We start from the raw sequence: 24,774 nt of genomic DNA, 5'->3' as shown, positions 1-24,774 counted from the left end.
ATTTATTTATTTATTCTGTGTCAAAACAAAGGATTACATCAATTCTCATAGTATTGCAGTGAAGGAAAGTATACAAGAGCATCATTTTCCTATCACATGGGTAAAAACACAGAAACAGTGACCCCCAAACTATATATCAGTGTGGTTCAAAATAAACACAGAGACAAGTCATTCAATAAATTTTTACAGCACTGGGTATGGGATGGTATTGAGCTGCTGGCATTTAAAGGTGCCATAAAACTTCATTAATAAAGAACACCAAGCCAACAGTTAATAAAGAAAGCTTATTATAGTTATGAAATTAATATAACCAGTAGTGGAGTTAGGAATTATTTTAATGGGATTATCTCTTGATCAGAAATCACAGGTTCTATCTAACACTGCCTTTCGCTGATAAAAGTACAATTGAAAGAAATATTCTCCCCTGAGTGTTCTAAATGGTTCCTATGGATATTGGAGCCCAGACATTCTCAAGACTCCTCTAGTCCTCAGTAGTTTGCTACTCTGGCACATACCCAGAAGACCCTAGGCACAAACAAGCTAGGTGCTAAGTTCATGGACAATCCGCTTCACAGGCCTTCAACCTTCTAAACTGAACATTACCACAGGCATACTCTCTCTCGACATCCCCTGGTCCCCCGCATACATACGCACATATACACATATACACGTGTGTGTGTGTGTATGACCAAAATAGGATTTACACTACTTTGGAGAGACACTAAAAAGCCCAGCATATATTGCTATTCTTCCTAAGAAAGTCTAGCTGAAAATAACAGCTAGATATTTTAATGTGCCATAGTAACTTCATAAAACTTCATTAATAAAGACCACAATAAGAATATCAGTACATGGAAATAATTAAAAATAGTTCTGGACTGATCTGGAGGTAGGTGTGAGAAGAAACTTCAACTGTACTGCTAACATTCGGGACATTCATTTTGCTTAAGAGTCAAAGAGTTTATATTCTTCAAGTACAAATTATGCCAGTAATGATGATCAAAATACTGATGGGTCATCTTACATTGGAGTCAAGATTTTACTTTAATATTTAGATGTTTTGTGAGTAAATAGAGAACAATTAAATAGAAAGCAAAACAAAAATTTTATCATGATTTTTATGGTACCAAATAAGGCATTAATTAATGTTTCTTCTGGGAAACGAAGCTATTTAGATAAACTCTAGAATTCTAATACATATGTTTTATATTTATTTTATTTACAGCTCAATACTATTTCATATTTTACTTATTTTTGGTCACTGAATTATAAAATTAGTATGACAAAAAGAAGGGGGAAATTTAATTACACTAGATCCCAAAATATTTAAGAATTGTGTGTATTACATATTTGTCTGGAACTTTTATTGTGGGAAATACTTCCAACAGTTAAAAAGAATCATATAGTTTCTCCCCTTTTCACTTAAAAAAAAAATACCTGGGTGCATGGTTAATTAGAGGCTGTGGTTTATATTTTGGAAAGTTGTAGTTCTTGAATTCATCACTTGAAGAAACACCTGGCCAAGTTTCCTGAGATGGAGTTCCTAAATTTAAAAAAAAATTATATATTTATAAATAATATATAGAAATTATATATATGCAAAACTAAGAAAGTGCCTCAGAGAACATTTTACATTTATTAGATAATTTATTTAAACTGAAATTAAAATGATGGAAATAGTAAATACTTATGGGCTTATTTTTGGACTGTGTAATGATACTGTGAATATTATGATGTCTGGCCATTTTTCTATCCAGATGACACCACCTAAGCTAGAAATATTCCTTAATAATACACTGAAGGTCAATTTTCAATAATACTTCTACTCTTTCAAAGAATCTTTATTGCAAAGATGAAACTCTGTACATAAAAGAAGTTAGCAAGATCTCTCTATAATAATTAAGCTAACTGTAATTCTTAAACATAACAGCTATTTAGATGAGTCTCAGTAATATATTTTAAAAAATACTTTTTTAGAGATACAGTTTAATCTAGCTAGTCAATTGCAGGTGTAAATCATTGGAAAAAGACTTCTCCTATTACCTAGTAGTCGGAAAATTAAGTGCAGTTCATCTTCCACAGTTGATCCTGGAAACAGAGGTCTTCCAGAAGCCATTTCAAAGAAAATGCATCCGACACCCCTTTAAAATACATCATAGAGAGGAAAAAATGAACAATCCATTTACATACTATGAAGCACAAGAATTTTTTCCTTAAAGAATGCCTCTCTGGAGGATTTTGTATTAGCCTGCTAGAAAACCTCCTGCGGAGATATTTTTTAGATCCAACTAATTTAACGTTTACCCTATTCATCTCAAAATCCATATGGCTCATAAAGCTAATTCATTTTTTAAACTTAAAATGTCTAGCTCTCCTATGCCTGATCCTCAAGGAATAATATAATAACTAATAGTGAATGAATGCTTCCTATGTGTTTGAAACTTTAAGTGCTTGAACTATTTTCTCATTGAATCAGCTATAGTGTGACCATGCACTAAAAGGGGCAAGACAGGAAGGAAGAAAAACAAATGAAGAGATTGTTATGTAATCTGGGAGATAATGGTGGCCTGAGCTAAGGCATAAGGTCATAGGGATAAAGGGAAGCAAATAATACAAGAATTTTTAATGCAGGAAGCAGAGGTAGAATATGTAGATGCAGGGTGGAGTGTGTGTGTAAAGAAGAGAAAGACTTGGAAGGCTCAATGAACAGTCACTATTATCTAGGAGCTGTGTGAACACAGCTGTGTGACACAGTCCTTCCACTAAAATCTTACAACCTAGTAAATATAATAAAAGTATGTAAAATTTAATGTTAAATATTAAAATGTTATAAAGAAAGTAAAATGCTATGATTGATATGGAAAACTGTACAGTAGTTCCTCAAAAAGTTAAAAATAGAATTACTATATGAACCAGCAGTTCTACTTCCAAATGTATACCCAAAAGAAATGAAAGCAAGATTTTGAACAGATATTTGTACCACCACATTCACAGTAGCATTATTTACAAAGTTAAAATACGGAAGCAACTCAAATGAATCAATAAACAAAATGTGACAAATATGTACAATGTATGAAAAATATGTTTGTGACACATGCTGCAACATGGATGAACCCTAAAGACATTACACTAAGTGAAATAAGTTTAAATAAGTCAGTCACAAAAGACAAATACTGTATAATTCCATTCATATGAGGTACTTTGTCAATTTCTGAGACAAAAAGAATGATAATTTTCAGGGACTGGAGAAAGAAGTGGAATAGGAAGTTGTTTAATGAGTACAGTGTTTCAATTTTGCAAGATGAAAAAAGTTCTGAAGATGGGGATAGTTGGACAATGATGTAAATGTACTTAATGTCTGAAAATTGGTTAAAATGGAAAATTTTATTTATGCATTTTATTGGGATTTTAAAAAGAGAAAAATGTTATACAAAACAAGATTTTATAAAACTGCTCAAGACAACAATACAAGTATATGATTTAGTACACAAAGAATACTTAAAATAAACGCAATCACCATTCAGAGAAAGAAATTGCATCAAGAGGCTAGGTTGTATTCAGGAAAGGATTTATGAAAAGCTGTGTTTTGAAGGTTATGAGGCACAAGCCCTGGTTAGAGCAGTAGAGTAGGCACACAAGATGGGTGAACTGATATGAACACAAAAAGCAAAGATGGGGAAACCCAGGTTATTTTGAGGTATAGTGAGTAGGCCATTTAGTTAAAAGGGAATATCTATATTGAGAAATAGTCTGAAATAGTTGGAAAAAGTAGTTCACAAACATTTTATGGAAATCTTTAAATATTGGATTAAGAAGTGAACTTAGATTAATCTATAGATTAATGCACTGGCCACAAAGGTATTTGAATAGAGGAGTGTCACAATCAAGATGATGTGTAAGAAAGATGGCTACAATGTTTTGATTATTGCTTTTAGAACAACTTAAAACTGGTAGATTTTGATGAATGTTAAATGATGATAAAAATAATTTTGTTTTAAATTACTATGTGTCAACACTCTTCTGAATGTTCTTTTCCCTTTTTTTAATGTGTTAGCTAATTTGGTCTTACCATTATCTGCAGAGCTTTAAAGTAGTTATTGTTAACTGTTCCCATTTCCTTAAATGTAGAAACTAAGGCACAGGTCAGTAATTTAGATAATGTAATTGTTGTAGGTGGTAAAATTGGTATTTAAATTTAGATAATCTTGCTACCTTGCCAGAACAATTATTCACTGCTTATGCTGTGGCTCTTTAAAAATCACCATCAATTAGCATTGCCCTGTGTTATCAGCTACATTATTTCAAAATTGTAAATGGCAATAATGTTTTATCTATACATATTTACCACATGTCAATCTGTGTTGAGTACTCTGAGGAACCAAGAAGCACATCAGGTGGCCGATACCATAGTGTGACAACTTCATTTGAGTAGGTCTTTGTGGGAACTGACTTGGCTCTGGCTAGTCCTTCATAGGGAAAAGAAAACAAAGAATTAAATATACTAAAATCCATTAAGAATATAATGGATTTCTTAGTCCCTATGCTCACCATGACTCCATTCACAAAGATACTAAAATGGCTACTCCATAGCTACTTGAAGCTTCAACAAAATTGGTTTTATGAATTTTGGATACATGGGGTCTTCAGTGAGAATATTATTATCTAATTAAACTAAATATAATAATTCTGAGACCACAGATTTTTATTTAATTGTATGTAGTGAATGCACTGGTATAATGTCTAGATGTTTAGCTTATCTTATCCTAAGCTAAAGATATTTTCCCTTGGGCTGGGGATGTGACTCAAGCGGTAACGCAATCGCCTGGCATGCGTGGGGTGCTGGGTTCGATCCTCAGCACCACATAAAAATGAAATAAAGATGTTGTGTCCACCGAAAACTGAAAAATAAATATTAAAAAATTGTCTCTCTCTCTTAAAAAAAAAAGATATTTTCTATTTGTCCATGAATCATGGTGCCAAAATTATTTTCTAGCAGAAATTAAATTAATCCAAAATAGGTCAATGACAATGAGACATAATTTTACTTGTCACAATTATAAGTTTTTATCACCTTTTAACCTAATTCTAATATTCATTTGCTGTACCATTTTTTATTAAAAATCCAAATCATTTATAGTCCAGTTGAGTTTACTGACAATTTCCTTGCAGAAATCCATTCAGAAAAGGTTTCCACAGAACAAATTACAATGTTTTCTGTACACTTTATGTTATATAGATAATTTTAGACTGAGAGAGACCTCATTGCTTTTGAGTATTACTAATTGCTGTAAACGATGCAAAACATTTGCTATCCCTTTGCCAATTTAATATGGAATCCACTAATTATCCAGAAATGAAGACTAGAGGGCTGGGGATGTGGCTCAAGCGGTAGCGCGCTCGCCTGGCATGCGTGCGGCCCAGGTTCGATCCTCAGCACCACATACAAACAAAGATGTTGTGTCCGCCGAGAACTAAAAAATAAATATTAAAAAATTCTCCTCTCTCTCTCTCCTCTCTCTCCCACTCTTAAAAAAAAAAAGACTAGAGTTCCCAATTTTATTTGTCATTAGTACTAGAGTTATTATCATCTCTTAAGGCCTCTAAATTTTGATCACTTAAAGAAGCAGCAATTTTGAAAGGTATCTTAAGAAAATAAATTTATTTTTACCATATATTTTATTTCAAACAAGAGAAAATTCATTTTTAGGCTGAGATTTCTATTATATATAAGTTTATATATCTGATTAAAATATCAAATATAAAAAATATCAAGAGTATTATTAAATTGGATAAAAATCTCATAAATACTAGAAAGTTAAATAATGAGGCAACACACTATTTTGGTTTAGAATAATGGCTAACAGGTATAACTGGAACAATGCTGACACCATTTTATTAATTATAAATTTTGCTCTTAATCTCCCAACTTTGAGAAATAAGTCCAACAAATAATTTTTCTATAATTTTTGGTAATTAGTAAGATGGAGGGCAACTTTCAGATGCTAAGAATGGGTTACAAGGAGGCAAAGGACAGAGCTATAAATTTGCTTATCCTATAGCACACCATTCTGGAAAGTTGCCAGTTATAGTTCTCCCAATACTTTTACTCTCCTGCTCCTGAGAAGATCATGAACTACTAGCATGCTTGTCCAAATAGGTTCCTGTTTTAAAATCAGAATTTCGGTATTGGCATGAAAATGAAATAAGCAACTCTCAAACTAATTATAAAAGTCACATGATATTATACAAGCCACTTTTTATCATTAATGGAAATGACTACATTATAATTCCTAGACCTCTGAATTTCACTGGTCACGAATAAAAGGTATGATTTTCAGAAAGATTAAGAACAACTTACAGTACAAATACTCAAACTTAATTGACCCTTACTTGAAGCTCCAAGTGTATTTACCATGCAATAAAATAAACAGATAACAAAAGTAACAGAGACAAAGTTGACTGTATTATTTCATGGAGTAATCAGAATTTCTTTTCTTTCTCTCTCTCTCTTTTTTTTTTTTTTTTTTTTTTGTTACTGGAGAGTTAACCTAGGGGCGCTTTGCAACTGAGCTATTATTTTAAGACAGGATCTTGCTAATTTGCTTAAGGGCTTTGCTAACTTGCTGAGGCTGGTCTTGAACTTGTAATCAGCCTGTCTTAGCCTCCCAAACCACTGGGAGGCATGCATCACTGTGCCTGGCAGTAATCAGAATTTCTTACTGGCCTATGTGAAGATAAAATTTGCTTTGCTTGCTTTGAAGAAGTTAGAGGCAAAATTTAAAGCACTCAGAATATTCCCAGATAAAAGTAGATTTTTGATGGTCCTTGACATTCCTTTTGCATTTCAAATATTCAAGCATGGTTTCTCTGTTACTGCCATACATTTTGGGATTGAGGACAAAGAGCAGTAAATGCAGCTTGACAAAGAAAGGAGGAGGAAGGAGGGGTGAGAACAATTAAAAGGGAAATAACAGCATAAACTATGGTTCAAAAAGAGACTGTATAATCTATGCAAGTATATGCAAATAACTTGTAATTTTTTGTTTAAACATAGATGGCTCACTCATTTCCGTTTTAAGGAAGGAAATCGGAATAGAAATTTACCTTTCAAACAAATAGCAAAATACTGAGTATAGAAATTACCATTTAATAAGTAAATTTTTAATCTGAGTAATAACTTGAAACACTCATAAAATTTAGTGAAATTTTCCAAAACTGAAACTACTATAATAATTTATGAAAAATTAAAAATGTAATTTTGGAAAACTACATGGGTTTTTAAAACTAAGTTCTATCTAAGTATTTTGAGGGTAACATAAAAATTTCAAAGCTACTCTACAAATTTCTTTTTTTTTTCCTAGTAGAAACAATTTACTAAATGCAAAAAGAACATGTAATTTTGTTTTACTTTCAAATTCCTTAAAATCAGATGAGCTAAAAATGATATAAGTAAATAACTACCAATTAAATTATTGAGCATATAATAAATGCAGTCATGGTGGTAAGCACATAAAGGCAAACCCTTTCAGGTGTTTTCTTTTTCTTCTCAGTTTATTCCTTTTTTTTTTTTTCATTTTATATATGACAGCAAAATGCATTACAATTCTTATTACACATATAGAGCACAATTTTTCATATCTGAAAGGTGTTTTCTAAATTCTCATTTTATACTCTTAAAAATTATTAAGGACCCCAAATATTTTTACTTATATAGATAATTGCTGATATATGCCATAAAAGATGAGAAAATTAAAACATTTACTCACTAAAAAATACCTCTCACAATGTTAGCACAAATAACATTTTCATGAAAATTTTTTCCAAAATAAAACAAGTCTATTTTGATAGAAGACAGCTGGATTCTATATTTGCTTTTGCATTCTATCTGTTATGATATGTTGCTTTATTACATATTACAATATATCATAATTTATATAGGTATAGGAAGAAAATAAAATCTTACACAGATATGAAGTTTTTAGAAAGAGGAGGAACATTTTAATAGTTTTTTCTGATCATTATAGATAGTGTTCTTTCATACATTAGATTAAATTGTTTCTTCAAGGTTGTATGGTAACTGAAATTATATCAATGAACTATTCATACCTTTGTTAAAATTCACTGGTCTGTCTTATATTTTAAATGAATCTTTTACCATGCATGATTCTATAACATAAGGTGCTAGTAACTGGAAAAACATTAGTTCTTGAGTTATGGGTTAAAATGTTTATATATTTCTTCAAAATAAAAAAATCCTATTTGTTAATATCAACACTGATCTTATCAGAAAAGTTTCTAAGCAGTGGAAAGCTATTAAAGCTTAAAGTAGCAGAACCAAATTTTCAAAATCTAATTTTTGTTTAAAAACCTGAATTTTACTATTGGCAAGAAATATTCGCAGTGGATTTCCTTGAAGTGACAGGCTTACTTCACTCATTTTCAAGAAAAAGTCTGAATAACTCGTTTGTTAGTCATTTTCTGAAGTAAAAATGGTGTTCCTTGGAAAAAAAGGGCTAGTTAGGCTTGTACCAAAAAAATCCCACAAAAACTTTTCCTTGAGATAACTATAGAATTTCTGTGTACAGCACATGTGTTTTTAATATTTCTATTTCATCACACATACAAAATACAAAAATATTAAACAGTCATGTACTCAAGGATAGAAATTTAATCAAATCAATAAATTTTACTGCTTGGCAAAATATTTTAAGTGTAACTGATATTGTTCTCTAAGAATATGCAGTGGCGAAAAACACAATGACATACTTAGGTGGCAATGCCTGAACATATACTAAGGAAATAGCAGTTTTATCCTTATTGCTTCTGGATCAACAGCGCAAATATTAAGATAGAGCAAAAAAGCAAATAACATTTAGTGTACTTTTGATAATATACGTTACCTTTGGATACTCCCTGAAAGGGTTTCAGGAACCTGGGGTCAATGGGCCACACCTGAGACACCTCTAAGTATTTGTTGCTAACAAACCAACATGAACCACCCACAAAATTCTGTCAAATATGGATCAGTGGGCTACAGAGAAAATTTCCAAAGTTACAGGAAAGTGATAACACATTGTGACAAGAGTTAGATTCTTTTAAACCTAACTGTTATGGGCCAGGCTATATGGGCAATGACCAAACAGATCCATGTTACCCTGAGACTTCATGTCATGTAAGAAATGCTTCTCCCATGGGAAAACTCTGCCTCTGTACCCACTAACAGTTGCTTAGCATATTTAGCAACACAAAATTGCCATTCTGATGCATTGTACTTGTGTAATACCCTAACTGCTTAAAATGTCAGAGAATGTTTGTCTAGCTGTTAGTAACCATTCTTTAAATTGTATTCAATTAGGGTTGTTTTGATCCACTCCCCCACCCTCTGCTTATGATTTTAGATCTCATGATTTTTGTTTATGGTTTTGAATCACAGCAACAAGCCATTTATGATTAATGTACTAATATGCTTTACTTGTGGTTTTGAACTACAAAAGATTTGTTCTAATCCCTGGAAGGGGTTGAGGAGTGTAGACTAGAAGCCTGCCCTTGTCCTGCCAGCTGGTGTCCTACCGGCCTTTGAATAAAGATGACTCCATCTCCTGCTTTAAGACTGACTTGGTGATTTATTGCAGTCTCTCCATACATAATCACCTGGAAGTATTTATAAACATTTCATCATTCCATACCAAAATCTGCTAGCTTTAATTCTCCTTTTTCATTAATGAGGAGGTTCTGTGGTTTCAAGTCTCGATGCAACACCTTTCTTCTGTGGCAATATGCTAAACCACGTAGAATTTGGTATAGAAACAGCTACAAAAACAAATAAGTAAAAATTAGTTTTACAGATATTGAGACATACTTTGGTATTAGCATAAGCTATGGTAAGCACAAAAGCAACTGGTCTAGAATAGTAAAAGAAAAAAGAAATTGTATCATTTTAAGGACAATGCCTTTTATATTTTGAGTTGTTTTCTGAATTTTAGTTTATTGTTCAATTTGAAGCATCTTTTTTGTCAACAGTATCTATGAAAATATTGTAAATATAATGAAATTTTGTCTTAGTAGTAATAGCACATTTATTAGAGAAAGCAGCCTAAACAAATGTATCCTCAAACTTATACTACTAAAGCTTACAGTTTGATTATAAAATTCTGGTATGTCAATCACCCCCAGGCACTTATTCCCTTCCTTTAAAAAACAAACAAACAAACAAACAAATAATCTGATCTGGGTCAGTACCTTTAAAAAAGGAATGGAAATTGGTGGCTTTAAATAAAGCCTCAGGTATCAAAGAGAATAGGGCTGCATACTCTGGCAAATTACTGGTTATAAAAATAATTTAACCAGCTTTTAGCACCCACCTCCTGGATACTTTACTTTCAGCACCTCCTACTCAGTCTTCAAAATTGGCTGTGATTCAAAAAGGGGTAATGCACTCTAATGCTCTAAATGACTCTGAAAAAAGCAATTCCTATAAGGCTAATGTACAGGTTTTGTTGTGGATTTTGGTGAAAAGAGAGATGTGGAACACATCTTGATTTTCTGGGATTAGCAAAAAAACAAAAACAAAAACAAAAAAAACTTAAGTACAGAAGATTCAATAGGTACCTTTGGTTCACTTGTATGAAAAACATGGCATCTTAATACCAAGAATAAGTCAAGGCATTGGGTGAATAAAGGCATGAATGTCTTTGGTGTTTTTTTGTTTTTGTTGAAGGGGGTGTATGGGGGATTGAACTCAGGGGGCACTCTACCATGGAGCTATGCCCCAGACTCTTTTTAATTTTGAGACAGGGTCTCACTAAATGGCCCAGGTTAGTTAGCCTCAAATTTGCAATTCTCCTACTTCAGTTTCCCAAGTAGCTGAGGTTGTCTGACCTGAATTAATTCTAAGCAGCAAAGTCTTCAGACTCCACATATTCATGTATGTGTTTTGAAAACTCTAAAATTACTATTTTAATATACTCCTGTTGGGTTGCATTAGGGTTATAGTGGTGAACATAGCTACCTTTCAATATATTCCTGTTACATTTGGAAAACATTAAATGCAATTTTATAACCAATAAAATACTTTCAAAATATTTAGACCTGACTTAAAAGATACAAACTTTTCAAACCTGTCAAATTATGATACTTATAGACTACTTCCTTTCCAAATTAGTGCTATTATAAAAGCAGAAAAAAACAAAATTTAAAAAACTAAGAAGATATACAAAAATAGCATTTACAACACCTTGCAAAGTAAAATGTAAACTATAATGAAAACAATCTTCATGGAATGTATATGGAAATACTAAAATACTAAATACTAAAATTCTTAGCAATGTGCTGGCCATATGTTCCCAGCTCTCTTTTTGTAACAGAAACTGGCTTTCCTTTATATTCACCAAATTTACTATTTAAAGAAAAGAAAAAAGTAAACAAGTACATTTAAAGTTACTAAGTTACTATCTACAGAATTAGAAAGGTCTCAAGCACACAAGATGAGTAAGTCTATTTTCAAAATAGGTTCCAATAAACTGTTGACGAAGTTTGGACAAATAAATCTTTGCCAATTTAAAGTATACTGCTAAGAACAAGGAAGTCTCTAAGAACACAAGTATGTCAAATACTTTTATTTATCTAATAACTTCTGGGTTTCTTCTGGATCTGATTATTACAGCAAACTTCTCTAGCATTATTTGAATTTTTAGATGTACTAAAAAAGCACAATATCTTAACTATTCCTTCTGACAATACAGATAGTTACTTCTAGCAAAGCAATCACAACACCTACATGTTTCTGGCCTTACTTATAACCCTTTCTCATAATACATAACCCTGAAAAGGAGCTGTTATTTTTATAATTTAATACCATTTTAAATATATTAGAGGGAGTTTACCATTTAAAGGTGGCCTTTTGCAGAATATACCCATCATCTGTATTTAAACATTTGAATTTTTTTTTCAGAAAGCAAAATATACCTGCAGATATATTCCACATGTAGGATAATCAGTTGCAACGTGAAAGAAAATATCAAAAATAATTTTTTAAAAGACTTTTAAATGAACCAGTTCTACAAAAAAAGATATGATCCTAAGAATCTATAATATAGTAAACAAAAGTTGAGTAAATATGCCATTCAGAAAATTCTGAAGATTGGTTATAAGGTTGGTATATTTCACTGCACAATATAGCTCATCTTTCTTTATACTTGAAAATTACACAATAAACATACCTTTACATTGTGCATACTCATGATGTTCCCACAGTCATCCATGTACTGTTTTAGGTCTTTATCCTGAAAAAAACCCCAGCATTTTACTACATGATAACACAATTTTCAAGATGCATGGCTGATTCACTTAATAGTATTTAATTTTTTAAAGAAAATTGTTTTTCAAGAAAAGATATAGAATGCACCACATAATCTAATTATATATCAACAAATAAACAACAATATCTCTGGGACTGTTAAAAAAAAAAAGTCTAATTTTCTATTACGAAAGTAAAAATAAATACTGATTTTTTTTTAAATGCTTACCAGATACTCAAAGACCAGAGTCAAAGATTTATCTGTGTGAACAATGTCATGTAAGGTTACTATATTTGCATGTTTTAAATCCTTTAAGAGTGAAACTGTAAAACAGAAAAGAAAGTCAATTATTTAGTCTGTGGAAGCCAGTCTTTATAAAAACTTGAAGTAAATTTAATGTATGAACCAACTGTGTTTAATATCCTCTTAAGTCTAAAACAGTAAATTGTAAAGGGGATTAGTGGTAGAAAAACTGAAGATACCAACTTTTCCTTTTCTTATGGTTTTGAGTTTTGATATTTTAGTACCTGAAGTCGTCTCCAATATTACAACTCTCCATCTTCTGTTCTTCTCTTTAATGTTAACTTTTTGAGGTTAATTTGGATAGAATAAAAGATATGCTTTCTTCCTCCACATTGCTCAAACCTTATTCATCTCTTTATTACTTTGATACCAGGGATTGAACCTGAGACACATACCCAGACTCCTTCTTTTTTTATAATTTTTATTTTAAGACATGGTCTAACTAAGTTGCTTACATCCTTGCTAAGTTGCTAAGGGTGGCTGCGAATCTGCTTCAGCCTCTTGAACCACTGGGATTAAAGGCATATACCACTATGCCTGGCTCAAACAAATTTTGAAAAATTCACTTTTTAAATATAATGGTATCATGACATGTATACAGTATATTTATTTCTTATATTTAATATATGCAGCTAATTTAGTTACCATGTTCCCCATGTACCAATATGTAAAATTTCCCTATCAGGTATTTATCTATATCAATGCTTTTAATGACTTCATAGTATTTCATTATATAATAATAAAATTAATTTCTTTCTACTGAACATGTTAGTTTTAGAAATAACTTTTTAATGGTCTGATTATATTTTCCAGTCACCTATTATTTTGATATCTGCTTTTATTCATTAAAAATATACTCTTATACAACTTTGGTTTAAAAATGTTTTATATAAAAATACCTTCTCTTATAGCCGTACAGGGTGCACCTTCTTCATGTTCCAAACGGATCTCTTTTAATGCCACCAAATTCTCTGTCAGTTTACTTCTTCCTTTATATACTGTTGCATATGTACCCTATAAAATATATTTTTGAAGAACAAGTCAAGAGTATCCTAAGATTCTAACAATAAAAAAATTATAAAATAACTGATAATAAAAATTAACTGAATTTCTGAAATTTAAGCATGTTGAATTCCATCTTGCAAAGAAAACTCCACAATGTCCAATATTAGTTTTTCTTATAGCAAAGAAAACTTTGAGTTCCATACACACAGCTTCCGTGATTATATAACGCCTTTTACAAAGTGTCTCAAAAGTATAAAAATATAGAGATTTAATTCATTTTTTGTACTTTATTTCAAATTAATATTTGGATCAACAGTTTTAAAATCAAAGATGCTTTACCTCTAATGGTATATGAAAACTGAGGGACACTGAGCACATTAAATGAAAATATACTGTTAAATAAAAAAAAAGTTTTACCCATGTTTCCAGACTTTTCAAAATCTTTGCACATTAGCACATTAACTCTCCTTTTAAAAAAGAAAAGAAGCTTCCCTATCAACTAAGTCCATTATTTTCTTCTTTGCTATTTATTATTTATTACTTCTTTATTGTTTCTCACTATTTATTTATTACTTTCTTGCCCTTTCTTACTATGGAAGATAGAATGTTTCTAAATTAGCATTACAGGTAGTGACAAGTTCAAGAAAACTACATTTTTAAGACTTCCTTATCCTTCAATGAAATGTTTTTATTTCTAAAGTTATTTTTCAGAAATTTGAACTCATGCAATTTCCCACAACAGTACGGACAGGAGACTTTCAGGAGGCTAACAAATAGATGCCCATTTTGTTAACCAAGAAAGCACGATACTTTGTGTTTCAATAAAAGATTTTAAGCCTATTAAAAATCCTCATTTCTTGGGCTGGGGTTATAGCTCAGCGGTAGAGCGCTCACCTCGCATGTGCAAGGCCCTGGGTTCGATCCTCAGCATAACATATAAATAAAATAAAGGTATTGTGTCCAACTACAACTTAAAAAAAAAAAAGTGCTCATTTCCTCTCAAACTGATAGGATACTTTCAAGTATTTAGGGTTTTATTCCTCCTAATTTTCGGTTACCTTTTCAAGAGGATACTTTCAAGTATTTAGGGTTTTATTCCTCCTAATTTTCGGTTACCTTTTCAAAGCAAGATACAATCTTTTATAAAATCATATTCACAATTTTCTAGGTTGGCGAAATCATACACTAATAAAGGACTTTGAGGATGAAAAAGGAAGTCTTGCATTTTTAAAATAAGAATTAACTTACCTCTCCAAGCTTTTCCAATTTGATGTAGGTTTCCATTTTCCCAAACCCAATTTCTGACTGAAAGCAAAACAATTATAAATTGAGTATTTATTCTTAAAATTGTAGTTCATTTCTTCCCTTAACTTCTAAAACTCTCCAAATATAAAATGTCTAAGAATAGAAAAGGTTGGTTACATTCAAACTATTGGACATCTATCAAGTTTCAAAATATATTTGATGTTGAAATGCTGAAAGGATCTAAAGCATTAATATTCATAATTAAACTTATGTATGGATTGTATAATGGTCTGCTGTGAATATTTTGTTCTATTTTAAGATCCCAAATTTTCTTTTTAAATATTTTTAGTTGTCAATATGTATGTATTTATTTATTTATATGCTATGCTAAGGATTGAACCTAGGGCCTCACATATGCCAGGGAAGTGTTCCACCACTGAGCCACAACTCCAGCCCAAGACCCCAGATTTTTAAATACCACAGACTTAAATTTTAAGATACCAAAGAATCTTATTTAAAAAATATGATTTGATTTTCCTTTTAACAAAATCACATAATAATTTTCCAACCAATCTTTGAATTCCTATGGAGACTTGGAAAACAACAGATGCTATTTGTTTCAGGTTCTCCAATCAAAATGCAATGAAAAAGAAAACAGAAAATTACATTCTACTATGGATCAAGAAAAAAATGCAAACACAAAAGCAGCAACATAAGTCTCAATCCCCTCAAAAGCTTTAAAAGTGAGTTCTCAAACCCTTGCTTTTAAACCTTAAACTCATTTGCGCTTTTTTGTGTGGAGTCAATAAACGAGGTAGTTGGAATATACCCAAATGTGTCATGGAAACCCAATATATCCAATACATATTTTAAAACAAAATAAGCAACCTTAATACCAAAGATTTGGAAAAACAATATATATGTAGAAAATTAGGGACTAAGAGACCAGAATTTTTTTTAAAAAGTAAATGGTAGCCAAGAATAAGAATTTCCTTTAAATTGTTTTCTAGAATCCCTTTGCAATAGTAGAAAAGACAATAACAATCTAAAGAAAAATTCACTTCTTAGATGATGCTAATGTCCTTAAATAAAAAGCTAGTAAAAGGAAATAATGTATAACTTCAGTTTTCACAGGTATACAAATTATATTAGTATCATTAAATATTACACTATACTCAAACCCTAGAGAATCAAATATGCGATTTTTCTGGAGCTTTCAAATAAATTAAAAATGATACTTAATGATTAGACCTGGATCACTTATCACTTCAGACAAAAGGTTAAACTGTTCAAAAGTTGAATGGCCAAAAGTAGAAGAGGTCCCTCAAAGGAATTGTTTTTATCCTTTTGTTACAATGACTAAAGAACTGCTTCTTTTTGCCTTTTTTTAAACCGTTTTTTCTATCTATCTATCTATCTATCTATGTTTTTCATGAAAAACATTAAATTAGAAAAATGAAGATTTAGAACCATCATATACTACCTACCCAGGTACTGTTTTTTATGTAACTCAGTATTTACTAAATTTTTGCTTTCTACTGCCAATAACTATGCAGAATAATGAGGTAAAACTACAAGATACAACACTTTCCAGAAACAAATGAAGTTTTGAAGTTCAATATGGAAAATGTGGCTAATAGCCCATTCTGGTATATGACAGCCTGATTCCAACCAAGGCTAACAAAAACCATGATAGAATGTCATTATTTTCTTATACCTATATTTGGAATTCAGATGTTTAAATTCACAAATATGGAACTACTGCACTTTCCCCTTGAATTTTAAGTCTTGTGTCATCTTTTACTTAGGGGGGGACACTATATTGAGAACAAACATCAGCCACTATGAACAAAACAATGAGTATCCCTGAGGAGGAAAATATATATATATATAGTCGTTGTCTATAAAAATGAGAAGTATATAAGAAGATATGACTGTAAACTAGAAACTTTTTCTTTTCAGTAGTAGGGAAATTTTCTTATTCATTCCTTTATATTAAATGAATATTAGTAAGCCCTTAACATGAAATACACTTTGGTCTAGTGTGACCATGACAAAAACAATGAAGTTTGCTTTAAAGATTACATAGTATACTGACTATAAATTAATGGTTTTAAAGATGAAAATGCCTTAGAGTTTATATATATATATATATAATGTAAGGAATAACTTGTAAAGGATACATGAAAAATTTAAGACTACAGCACTCCTCAGAGAATAAAATTTAATGACATTAGAATATGCTAAAAAATCTGTTTTTTAAAAACAAAAGTAACTGGTTAACAATAATTAACTGTGTATTTCAGCTAGTAGAGAGAATTCTGAATGTGCCCAACACAAGAGAAATAATGAATATTTAAGGGGAGAGAGATATGCCAATTACTCTCATCTGATCATCACAATTTATATGTGTATTGAAATGTCAATATACCATAAATATGTAAAATTGTGTGTCAACTGAAAAAAAGTATATATTTAAAAAAGAACATAAATACCATACAATAATTATGAAGTTAAATTTGAATAATCAGTCTATAATACAAATAGCACTACTGAATTCCACCCATGCAGGCAGGCAGAGAATTCAAACAAAAGGCAGTTACATTATCGAACTATCAGATCCTAATGCAAAAAGTAAAATAAACCCTAATATCCTCCCCCCATTTTAATAATATCTAAATAGTAATTATTATAATTACTGAATTTTTCAATGGAATTTTTAGAAAAATTTGCTTGCATTTTTATCTGCTGAACATGAAAAGATTAACAATAGATATAATGACTAGCTTGTTGACATGCTCTCCTACAGAAATTATTCAAAGGACAGAGGACAAAGCTCATTTATTCATTTACCAAGCACAATGTTAGGTGCTGAGCATACAGTGAAGAAGACAGATGATTCCCACTTTCATGAGTTCACTTGAGTTGCACCGTAAACAGAAATAATAGCTAAAAAAAATGGTAAAATAAGCTTTATATTTTAATATAATATTGAAAAGACCTTTAATTCTGTTTTTCAGACAGAAGAAGATCATTTTTCTGATACTTCATTGTTCTAAGAAAATACTTCACTTTTTGGCAGTCCAAAGCGAATTCCTAATGAGATGGCTCTTATAGCAAAAGCACACAAATACTAACAATATACATAAATAAAATAAATTACAACTTATAATAGGTCTTCCTATAATTCAGTGTAATTTGTAAGCAGTATCAAGTGTAATGAGAGATTTCTAATCGTCTTTGTTTCTAACAGCATAATTCATGCACCACAGTAATACAGATGTATTAATATGCTAGAGATGCGGTTCTAATTTAGCTTTAGAACAAGTGAAGTATATGCTGAGGTTCTACAGATGCCATGTTAAAATAGAATATGTATTGAAAAACACTGGGAACAGCAGGAGGTTTTTTCCAAACACCCACTTCCCTCCCTGTGAGAATTATTAAATTGTTGTATCTGACAGCAATGGGTTTTACTCTTTGATATGTGGGGCCAGATAAGAGACTGAAAACCTCAATTCTATTTGGTCATTTTTTTCTTACAAAATTTATCAGCATCATGATACTTGCCAATTCTGTCAAAGGTAAACTGTGTGAGGAAGTGAACCTCACTTTCACACCATAGGATGCATTTATTATTTTGTGAGATATCAGGACTTGATGCCCTATTTTCTCATTTGCTCTTAGAAATAAGAAATGAATACATGTAATCTATACTGCTGAGCTAGGAATGAGGAATCCACACAGTGGGAAGATAAACATTTAAAATGTACCTAATCTATAATTTTAATATAATGACACAAATTTTCATATATAGACTTTCATTCTACTGATGTTACACTTATAAGTCTCATAAAACTTCTACTGGGTACACCATTATTGTAAATGCAACAAAACTCTGATGAATTCTGACTATCAGCATAGAAGAGTCCCATTAGTCTAATATTTATTTAACTGTGTTAATACTTCATTTCTTACCAACCATAAATAACTATTAAATAGCATTTCCCAATTCAGTAACCAGTTATCTTTAATGAGATATGATTACTAAATTAACATGGTATCCTGGATGTAATCTTTGGACAGAAAAGGGATGGTAGTAAAAAACTAGTGAAATTTGAATAAACTGTGGAGTTTAGTAAATAGTAATGTACCAATATTGGTCCCTTAGTTGTAAAAAATGAATTAAAGGAACATTGTTAATAATAGGCGTAACTGGGTATGTGGTAAAAATCACTGTATTATCTTTGTAATTTCTCTGTGAATCTAAAACTAGATCAGCTCCTTGCTTAGAGTGAAAAGACTTAATCAAAGAAAGACAACGTGAAAGGCAAAACTGAGGGTCCACTTAAAGTAAATGATCATGAATTTATAGATCTAACTGACCCTTCCCTATTACTCCTTCCAGCAAAAAAGAATTCTATAACTAATTTTCTTAATTTCTACCTAAGAAAAAGGGTATATTATCCATGGAAATGTAAACTCCTAACACATGTGAAGAATATTTTTTTTCCCCAACTGCTTTTCATCCATTCCTAACCTCACCCTTCTTCTTCATACATAAACCTCCTGAGGTTCAGAATTCTATAAATAACAGACCTCACTGAGGGGGAAAAAAAAAATCTAGTTTTTGGATACATAATGAATACAGCACCTATGTAAACTTGAATTCTAACTGTTATGAAAAATAATTTTCTTTTTCCCACCTGCTTTCCATTACCCCTAACTTTCATATGCCTCTCGTCTGCCCCTTCCAGTATCAACACAAGGTAAAGATTTTTCATTTTGAAGAATAATTTTCAAATATATATCAAAAACAATTTGCTTAGTAAGGTAGACTGTAATGAAAGGGATGCATAGATAGAAACAAAATACAGCTGTGGCATGATTAATCTGAAATTTATAAGCCAAAATTCAAAATCAAAAACATGGTAAGTGGGTAGGAATAGGTGGCAATAACAAAAACTCCAATCACCTAACATTCATTAGAGGGCACTGTTTAATTTCATGTAAACTACAAAAGACAACTCTTTTTAAATGACAGTTTCAAGAACTGCATGGTAAGGGTTGGGAATGTAGCTCATTGGTAGAGCCTAGTATGCTGGAGACCCTGGGTTTGATCCCTCCTCCCCCCACCCCCACCCCCGCCACACACAGGCAAAAAAGGAATTGCATGGTATTAAATCATACTTTCACTTCAAATCAGAACAAGCATAACTTCAAAATTTATCCCAAGTACAAATCTTTTATAAAAATTGATAGCTAAAGAAGACATCTGACCAGAAAATAAAGTGGCAAAAGTATCTTTTAAAATGTTTTAAGGAGTGGTGTGCAAAATTACGATAATCACTGACATATACCAAAATCAAGTTGGTTATACTTTATCAATGTGCTCAGAGTGTATAAAAGAATAAAGTAATTTTATTCTTTAGAATATCAAAACATAAGCTTATGTAAATTAAAAAAATCCATGATATAATATATGGAAAGGAGATGAAATAGCTGTGAGAAACTCAGAAGTCATCATCAATTGTTATCCCTCAGACACAAAGTTAACTGAGTACCAGATCCTGTCTATTTTCTCTCTACATGATCCCTAGGGTCAGTGTTCTACTTTCTATTTCCAGATGACTGCTACATCATCCCTAATTTTGAACAAATTCCTAATTCATCTCCATCTTGTCTGTCTCTCCATCTAGTTCACTGTTTCTACTTTTCCTGAAGCTATTATTTGAAACAAAAATGTGATCATGTCAGCCCTTATATAAATAAACACTTTTGATTACATGGGATGAAGTTCAGACTCCTCAACCTGACATCTAATGCTTTTTATAATCTGGATCATCCTATCCTTTCAAGTTCTATTTTTAAAATAAATTATTACATATTGATTCTTCATATCCATTAAAATTTCCCTCACATAACATATACATTCCTATCTCTGGGTTTAGTACATGAAATTTCCTCTGCTTAGAATGCTCTTTGTTCACAGGCTCATTTCAACTTGACAAATTCCTACCCATCTTTCTAGGGCCATCTCAAGGGCTTCCTCCTCTGAAGACTCATGATTTGCAGACAATTTACTTGCTGCCCATTTTATTCTTTACAACACTATATGTATCCCTAGTAGAAAATTCTAGTCATCCAAAAGATATAATATGCAATCACCTGAATTTATGTCAAAGATGAAAGTACAACAGGAAAAGCTGTCCTTTCAATAACAAGTGCTGGGACAACTGCTAGAAGATGTACTAGAAGATGTTACAAGACATAAAGCTGACAAAGTTCCTTTATGTAGAATGTAAACAATTCCTATAAATCAGTAAGGAAAGGGTAGAAAAACCAGAAGATAGACAACAGACTTGGGCAATTAATCTAAAAAAGATACTTAAATGACCAAGAAATATATTTAAAAGTATTCAACTTAGTCAATGAAATGCAAAATAAAAATGAGAGACCACTATTTATCAGAAAAGTTAAAATTAAAAAAAAAAAAGACAGCCTCCAAAATTGGAAAGAGCAATCAGAATTATCATACATTGATGATGAAAGTATAAATTAGTACAACCACTTTAGAAAACTGTTTTGATGTTTTCTAGGAAGGCTGAACATAGATATATATGATCTAACAATACCCCTCCTAGGTATGAAGGGCTTATTATGTTAACCAAAAAAACTATGCACAGGAACGGTGACAGCACTATTGGATAATAGTTAAAAAAAAAAAAAAAACTGAATAAAATTAAAATACCTATCAACAAAATGGAAAAAGTATAATACACTTGTGTGTGTGTGTGTGTATTTATACTTATACAGTAAAACATCATGCAACAAAAACAAATTAACTATAACTATATGCAACAACATAGATATATACAGCAAAAGGAGCTAACCACAAAAATGCACACTATATTCTTTCATACACTGTGTTTGTATAAATATATATTATATTATATATATTTTAACTGTATAAATATATATTTCCATGTTTATGTAAAATTTATTTTAGTATTTTTCTATACTCAATTATGCAAAGTTCAGTGGTTTAAAAAAGAATAATCAGAAATTAATTATTAAGCATTTTAAAAATAATTAAGAATGTGTACATATGAGAATAAGAAAGTTCCAGGTATTAAAACATACTTACAAAGATAATATAATCAAAACAGTGTGACATATGTGGATAAAACTAATCTTTGGTATTAAAAGGCAGAGATTATGGTTATAATTAAGGGGTATTAAAAGAAAAGAAATATAATAGAAAGGGTTTCTGGTAATTTTATTCAATGGGTACTACTTAAATACAAGTATGTTTATATTGCAAATATTCATTGACTTGTAGGTGATACTTGGAGTATTTCACTGGATAATCTAATATATATTAATATATGTTTACTGTATCTAGTAAAGTAAATCTAAGAGATATATATGTAATACGTATTCTGTATATCTAGCAAGTATGAATAAAATTTACCAAAAATAAAATATAACATAGCTTAAATCATATCCCAATATGCATTCATGTTAAGGGTTCCAATTAACCCTTAGGAATGGAAAATAATAAAACCCAGAAGGCAATATAATAAAATTTAGCTATTTAAATGTTATATGTAAAATTTAAGTTAAGGGATGGGGTTTTAGCTCATTGATGGAGCTGCCTAGCATGTGCAAATTCCTGGGTTCAATTCCCATAACTACCAAAAGAAAAAATAAAGTGTTTACATTCAGAGAACAGAAAAAGCAGATCTGCTTGTATAGGTATAGGAGACCAAAACCTTACCAAGGAAGCTCTACGAGATCTTCGGCTCATTGGTTGATCAAATGGTGGACTGTTGATCTGAAACTTTTCCAGATATCCATCAGGTATTCTGATATCTGCAGGTAGGGATAACCGTTTATTTAAATCCTATAAAAAGGAAAAAAAAGTAGGTAATCAAAAACCTAGGGCATTTGACTTGTGATTCATGGGCTTTAGTATATTATTTTTAAGCAATAATTAGCTAAAGTTTATTACCGTTACAAAGTTATCTAAATTAATTATATATATTGAAGGCAAGATTATTACTGTTATAAGCAAAGGTGCACAATGCAGTTTTACAGAAATGATTTAAAACAGAATGGACAAATTTTGAAGTCATTTCATTAGTAAATTTATCTTGGATTTACTTTGAAATTATTATTCCATAAAATAGGAATAGGCAGATATCACAACATATGATCAATTTAAATAATTAAACAAGTAGATATTATGATTTTACATAAACATGAAAAGAAAATTAAAATGTTTTCTTATTGCTGTTAATAGAAGTAAAAGGCTTTCTATTTCATTTAACTATAAAATGTGAACTAAGATTAATTTCAAAGAAAAACTTGCCTCTATCATCACATCAAGAAATATAAATTCTATGAAAAGAATTTATTGTAAATCCTTTTATAATAAAATAATGAACAAAAAGATATATAAAGGAACTGTATAAATATTTACTGAGAGATAAAAGACTTAAATGAATTATATTTCAAATGGTAAGACTAAACAATGAAACAATACTGATTTTTACCATACTAATTTTAGTATTTTATATTACCCAAAACAAATCCCAAGATTATCTCTGCAACAAAACAAAATGCCTAAAATTGCAACAAAACAAAATGCCTAAAACTCTAGAGAAATAGACAAAAATCCAAAAATATTCTTGAATAAAAGCACAGATACTCTTCAACTTAACATGGGGTTATTCCGATAAACCAATTCTATATTGAAAATATCATTAAGTTGGAAATGCATTTAAACATACCTAATTCACTGAACATCACAGTTTAGCAACACAGAACACTGTAGAGTATAATAGTTTAATCCTGTGACTGCATGGCTAACTGGGAGCTGTGATACTGTATCACAAAATAGTATTATATTGCATATTGCTAGCCAGGGAAAAAAAATCAAAATTCAAAGTCTGAAGTATGGGTTCTACTGAATGTGTATTGATTTTTCACCACTGTAAGTTTAAAATCATCAGTTGACCTATGATAAATCAGAAATAGAACATGTGTATATATGTTCAAGGGGGAGGAATACAGAAATAAATTTTTCTAGATACTAAAATAAATTAAACTTGGGTTGAGGTTGTGGCTCAGTGGTAGAGCACTTGCCTAGCATGTGTGAGGCACTGGGTTCGATTCTCAGTACTGCATATAAAGAAATAAAGGTCCATCAAAAAAAAAAATTGAAAAAATAAAATGAATTAAACTAATATATATATATATATATATATATATATATATATATATATATATATATAAAACATTTTCCCATATATTTGTTGACTGATTGTATATCCTCTTCTGAGAAGTGTCTGTTCAGTTCCTTGGCCCATTTATTGATTGGGTTATTTGTATTGTTGAGTGCTTTATATATCCTAGAGATTAGTGTTCTATCTGATGTAAGTGTGGTAAAAATTTGCTCCCATTCTGTAGTCTCTCTAGTCACCTCACTGATTGTTTCTTTTGCTGAGGAAAAACTTCTTAGTTTGAATCCATCTCATTTATTCTTGGTTTTAATTCTTATACTATAGGAGTCTTATTAAGGAAGTCAAGGCCTAATCTGACATGAAGGAGATTTGGGCCTACTTTTTCTTCTATTAGGCACAAGGTCTCTGGTTTAATTCCTAGGTCCTTGTGTTTTGTGCTTGATGAGAGACAGAGGTTTAATTTCATTTTGTTGCATATGGATTTCCAGTTTTCCCAGCACCATTTGTTGAAGAAGCTATCTTTTCTCCAATATGTTTTTGGTGCCTTTGTCTAATATGAGATAACTGTAATCGTGTGGGTTTGTCTCTGTGTGCTCTATTGGTCTACAGGTCTAATTTGGTGCCAATATCATGCTGCTTTTGTTATTATTGCTCTGTAGTATAATTTAAGGTCTGCT

The 24,774-nt window shown here is 31.0% G+C and overlaps 1 protein-coding gene across 6 annotated transcripts in view; it reads right to left on the bottom strand.

Moving 5' to 3' along the window:
• Window positions 1–24,774, bottom strand: part of Cdk17 (cyclin dependent kinase 17) — a 102,334-nt gene that overhangs the window by 5,147 nt on the left and 72,413 nt on the right. For all 6 annotated transcript variants that reach the window (XM_058571289.1, XM_046419263.2, XM_046419261.2 and 3 more), the window contains 9 exons: window positions 22,630–22,755; window positions 14,853–14,909; window positions 13,499–13,613; window positions 12,525–12,619; window positions 12,219–12,281; window positions 9,687–9,810; window positions 4,346–4,466; window positions 2,044–2,141; window positions 1,438–1,543 (listed from right to left, as the gene is read on the bottom strand). In XM_058571289.1, coding sequence (XP_058427272.1) covers window positions 1,438–1,543; window positions 2,044–2,141; window positions 4,346–4,466; window positions 9,687–9,810; window positions 12,219–12,281; window positions 12,525–12,619; window positions 13,499–13,613; window positions 14,853–14,909; window positions 22,630–22,755 — 905 coding nt within the window. The remainder of the gene's footprint in view (window positions 1–1,437; window positions 1,544–2,043; window positions 2,142–4,345; window positions 4,467–9,686; window positions 9,811–12,218; window positions 12,282–12,524; window positions 12,620–13,498; window positions 13,614–14,852; window positions 14,910–22,629; window positions 22,756–24,774) is intronic.

This window comes from Marmota monax, unplaced genomic scaffold, assembly GCF_021218885.2.
Source record: "Marmota monax isolate L192 unplaced genomic scaffold, Marmota_monax_Labrador192_F-V1.1 WCK01_AAM20220418_F8-fsc00036, whole genome shotgun sequence".
Classification (NCBI taxonomy): Eukaryota; Metazoa; Chordata; class Mammalia; order Rodentia; family Sciuridae; genus Marmota; species Marmota monax.
The sequence above is the reverse complement of the archived record's forward strand: the minus strand, read 5'-3'. Positions and strand labels throughout refer to the sequence as shown.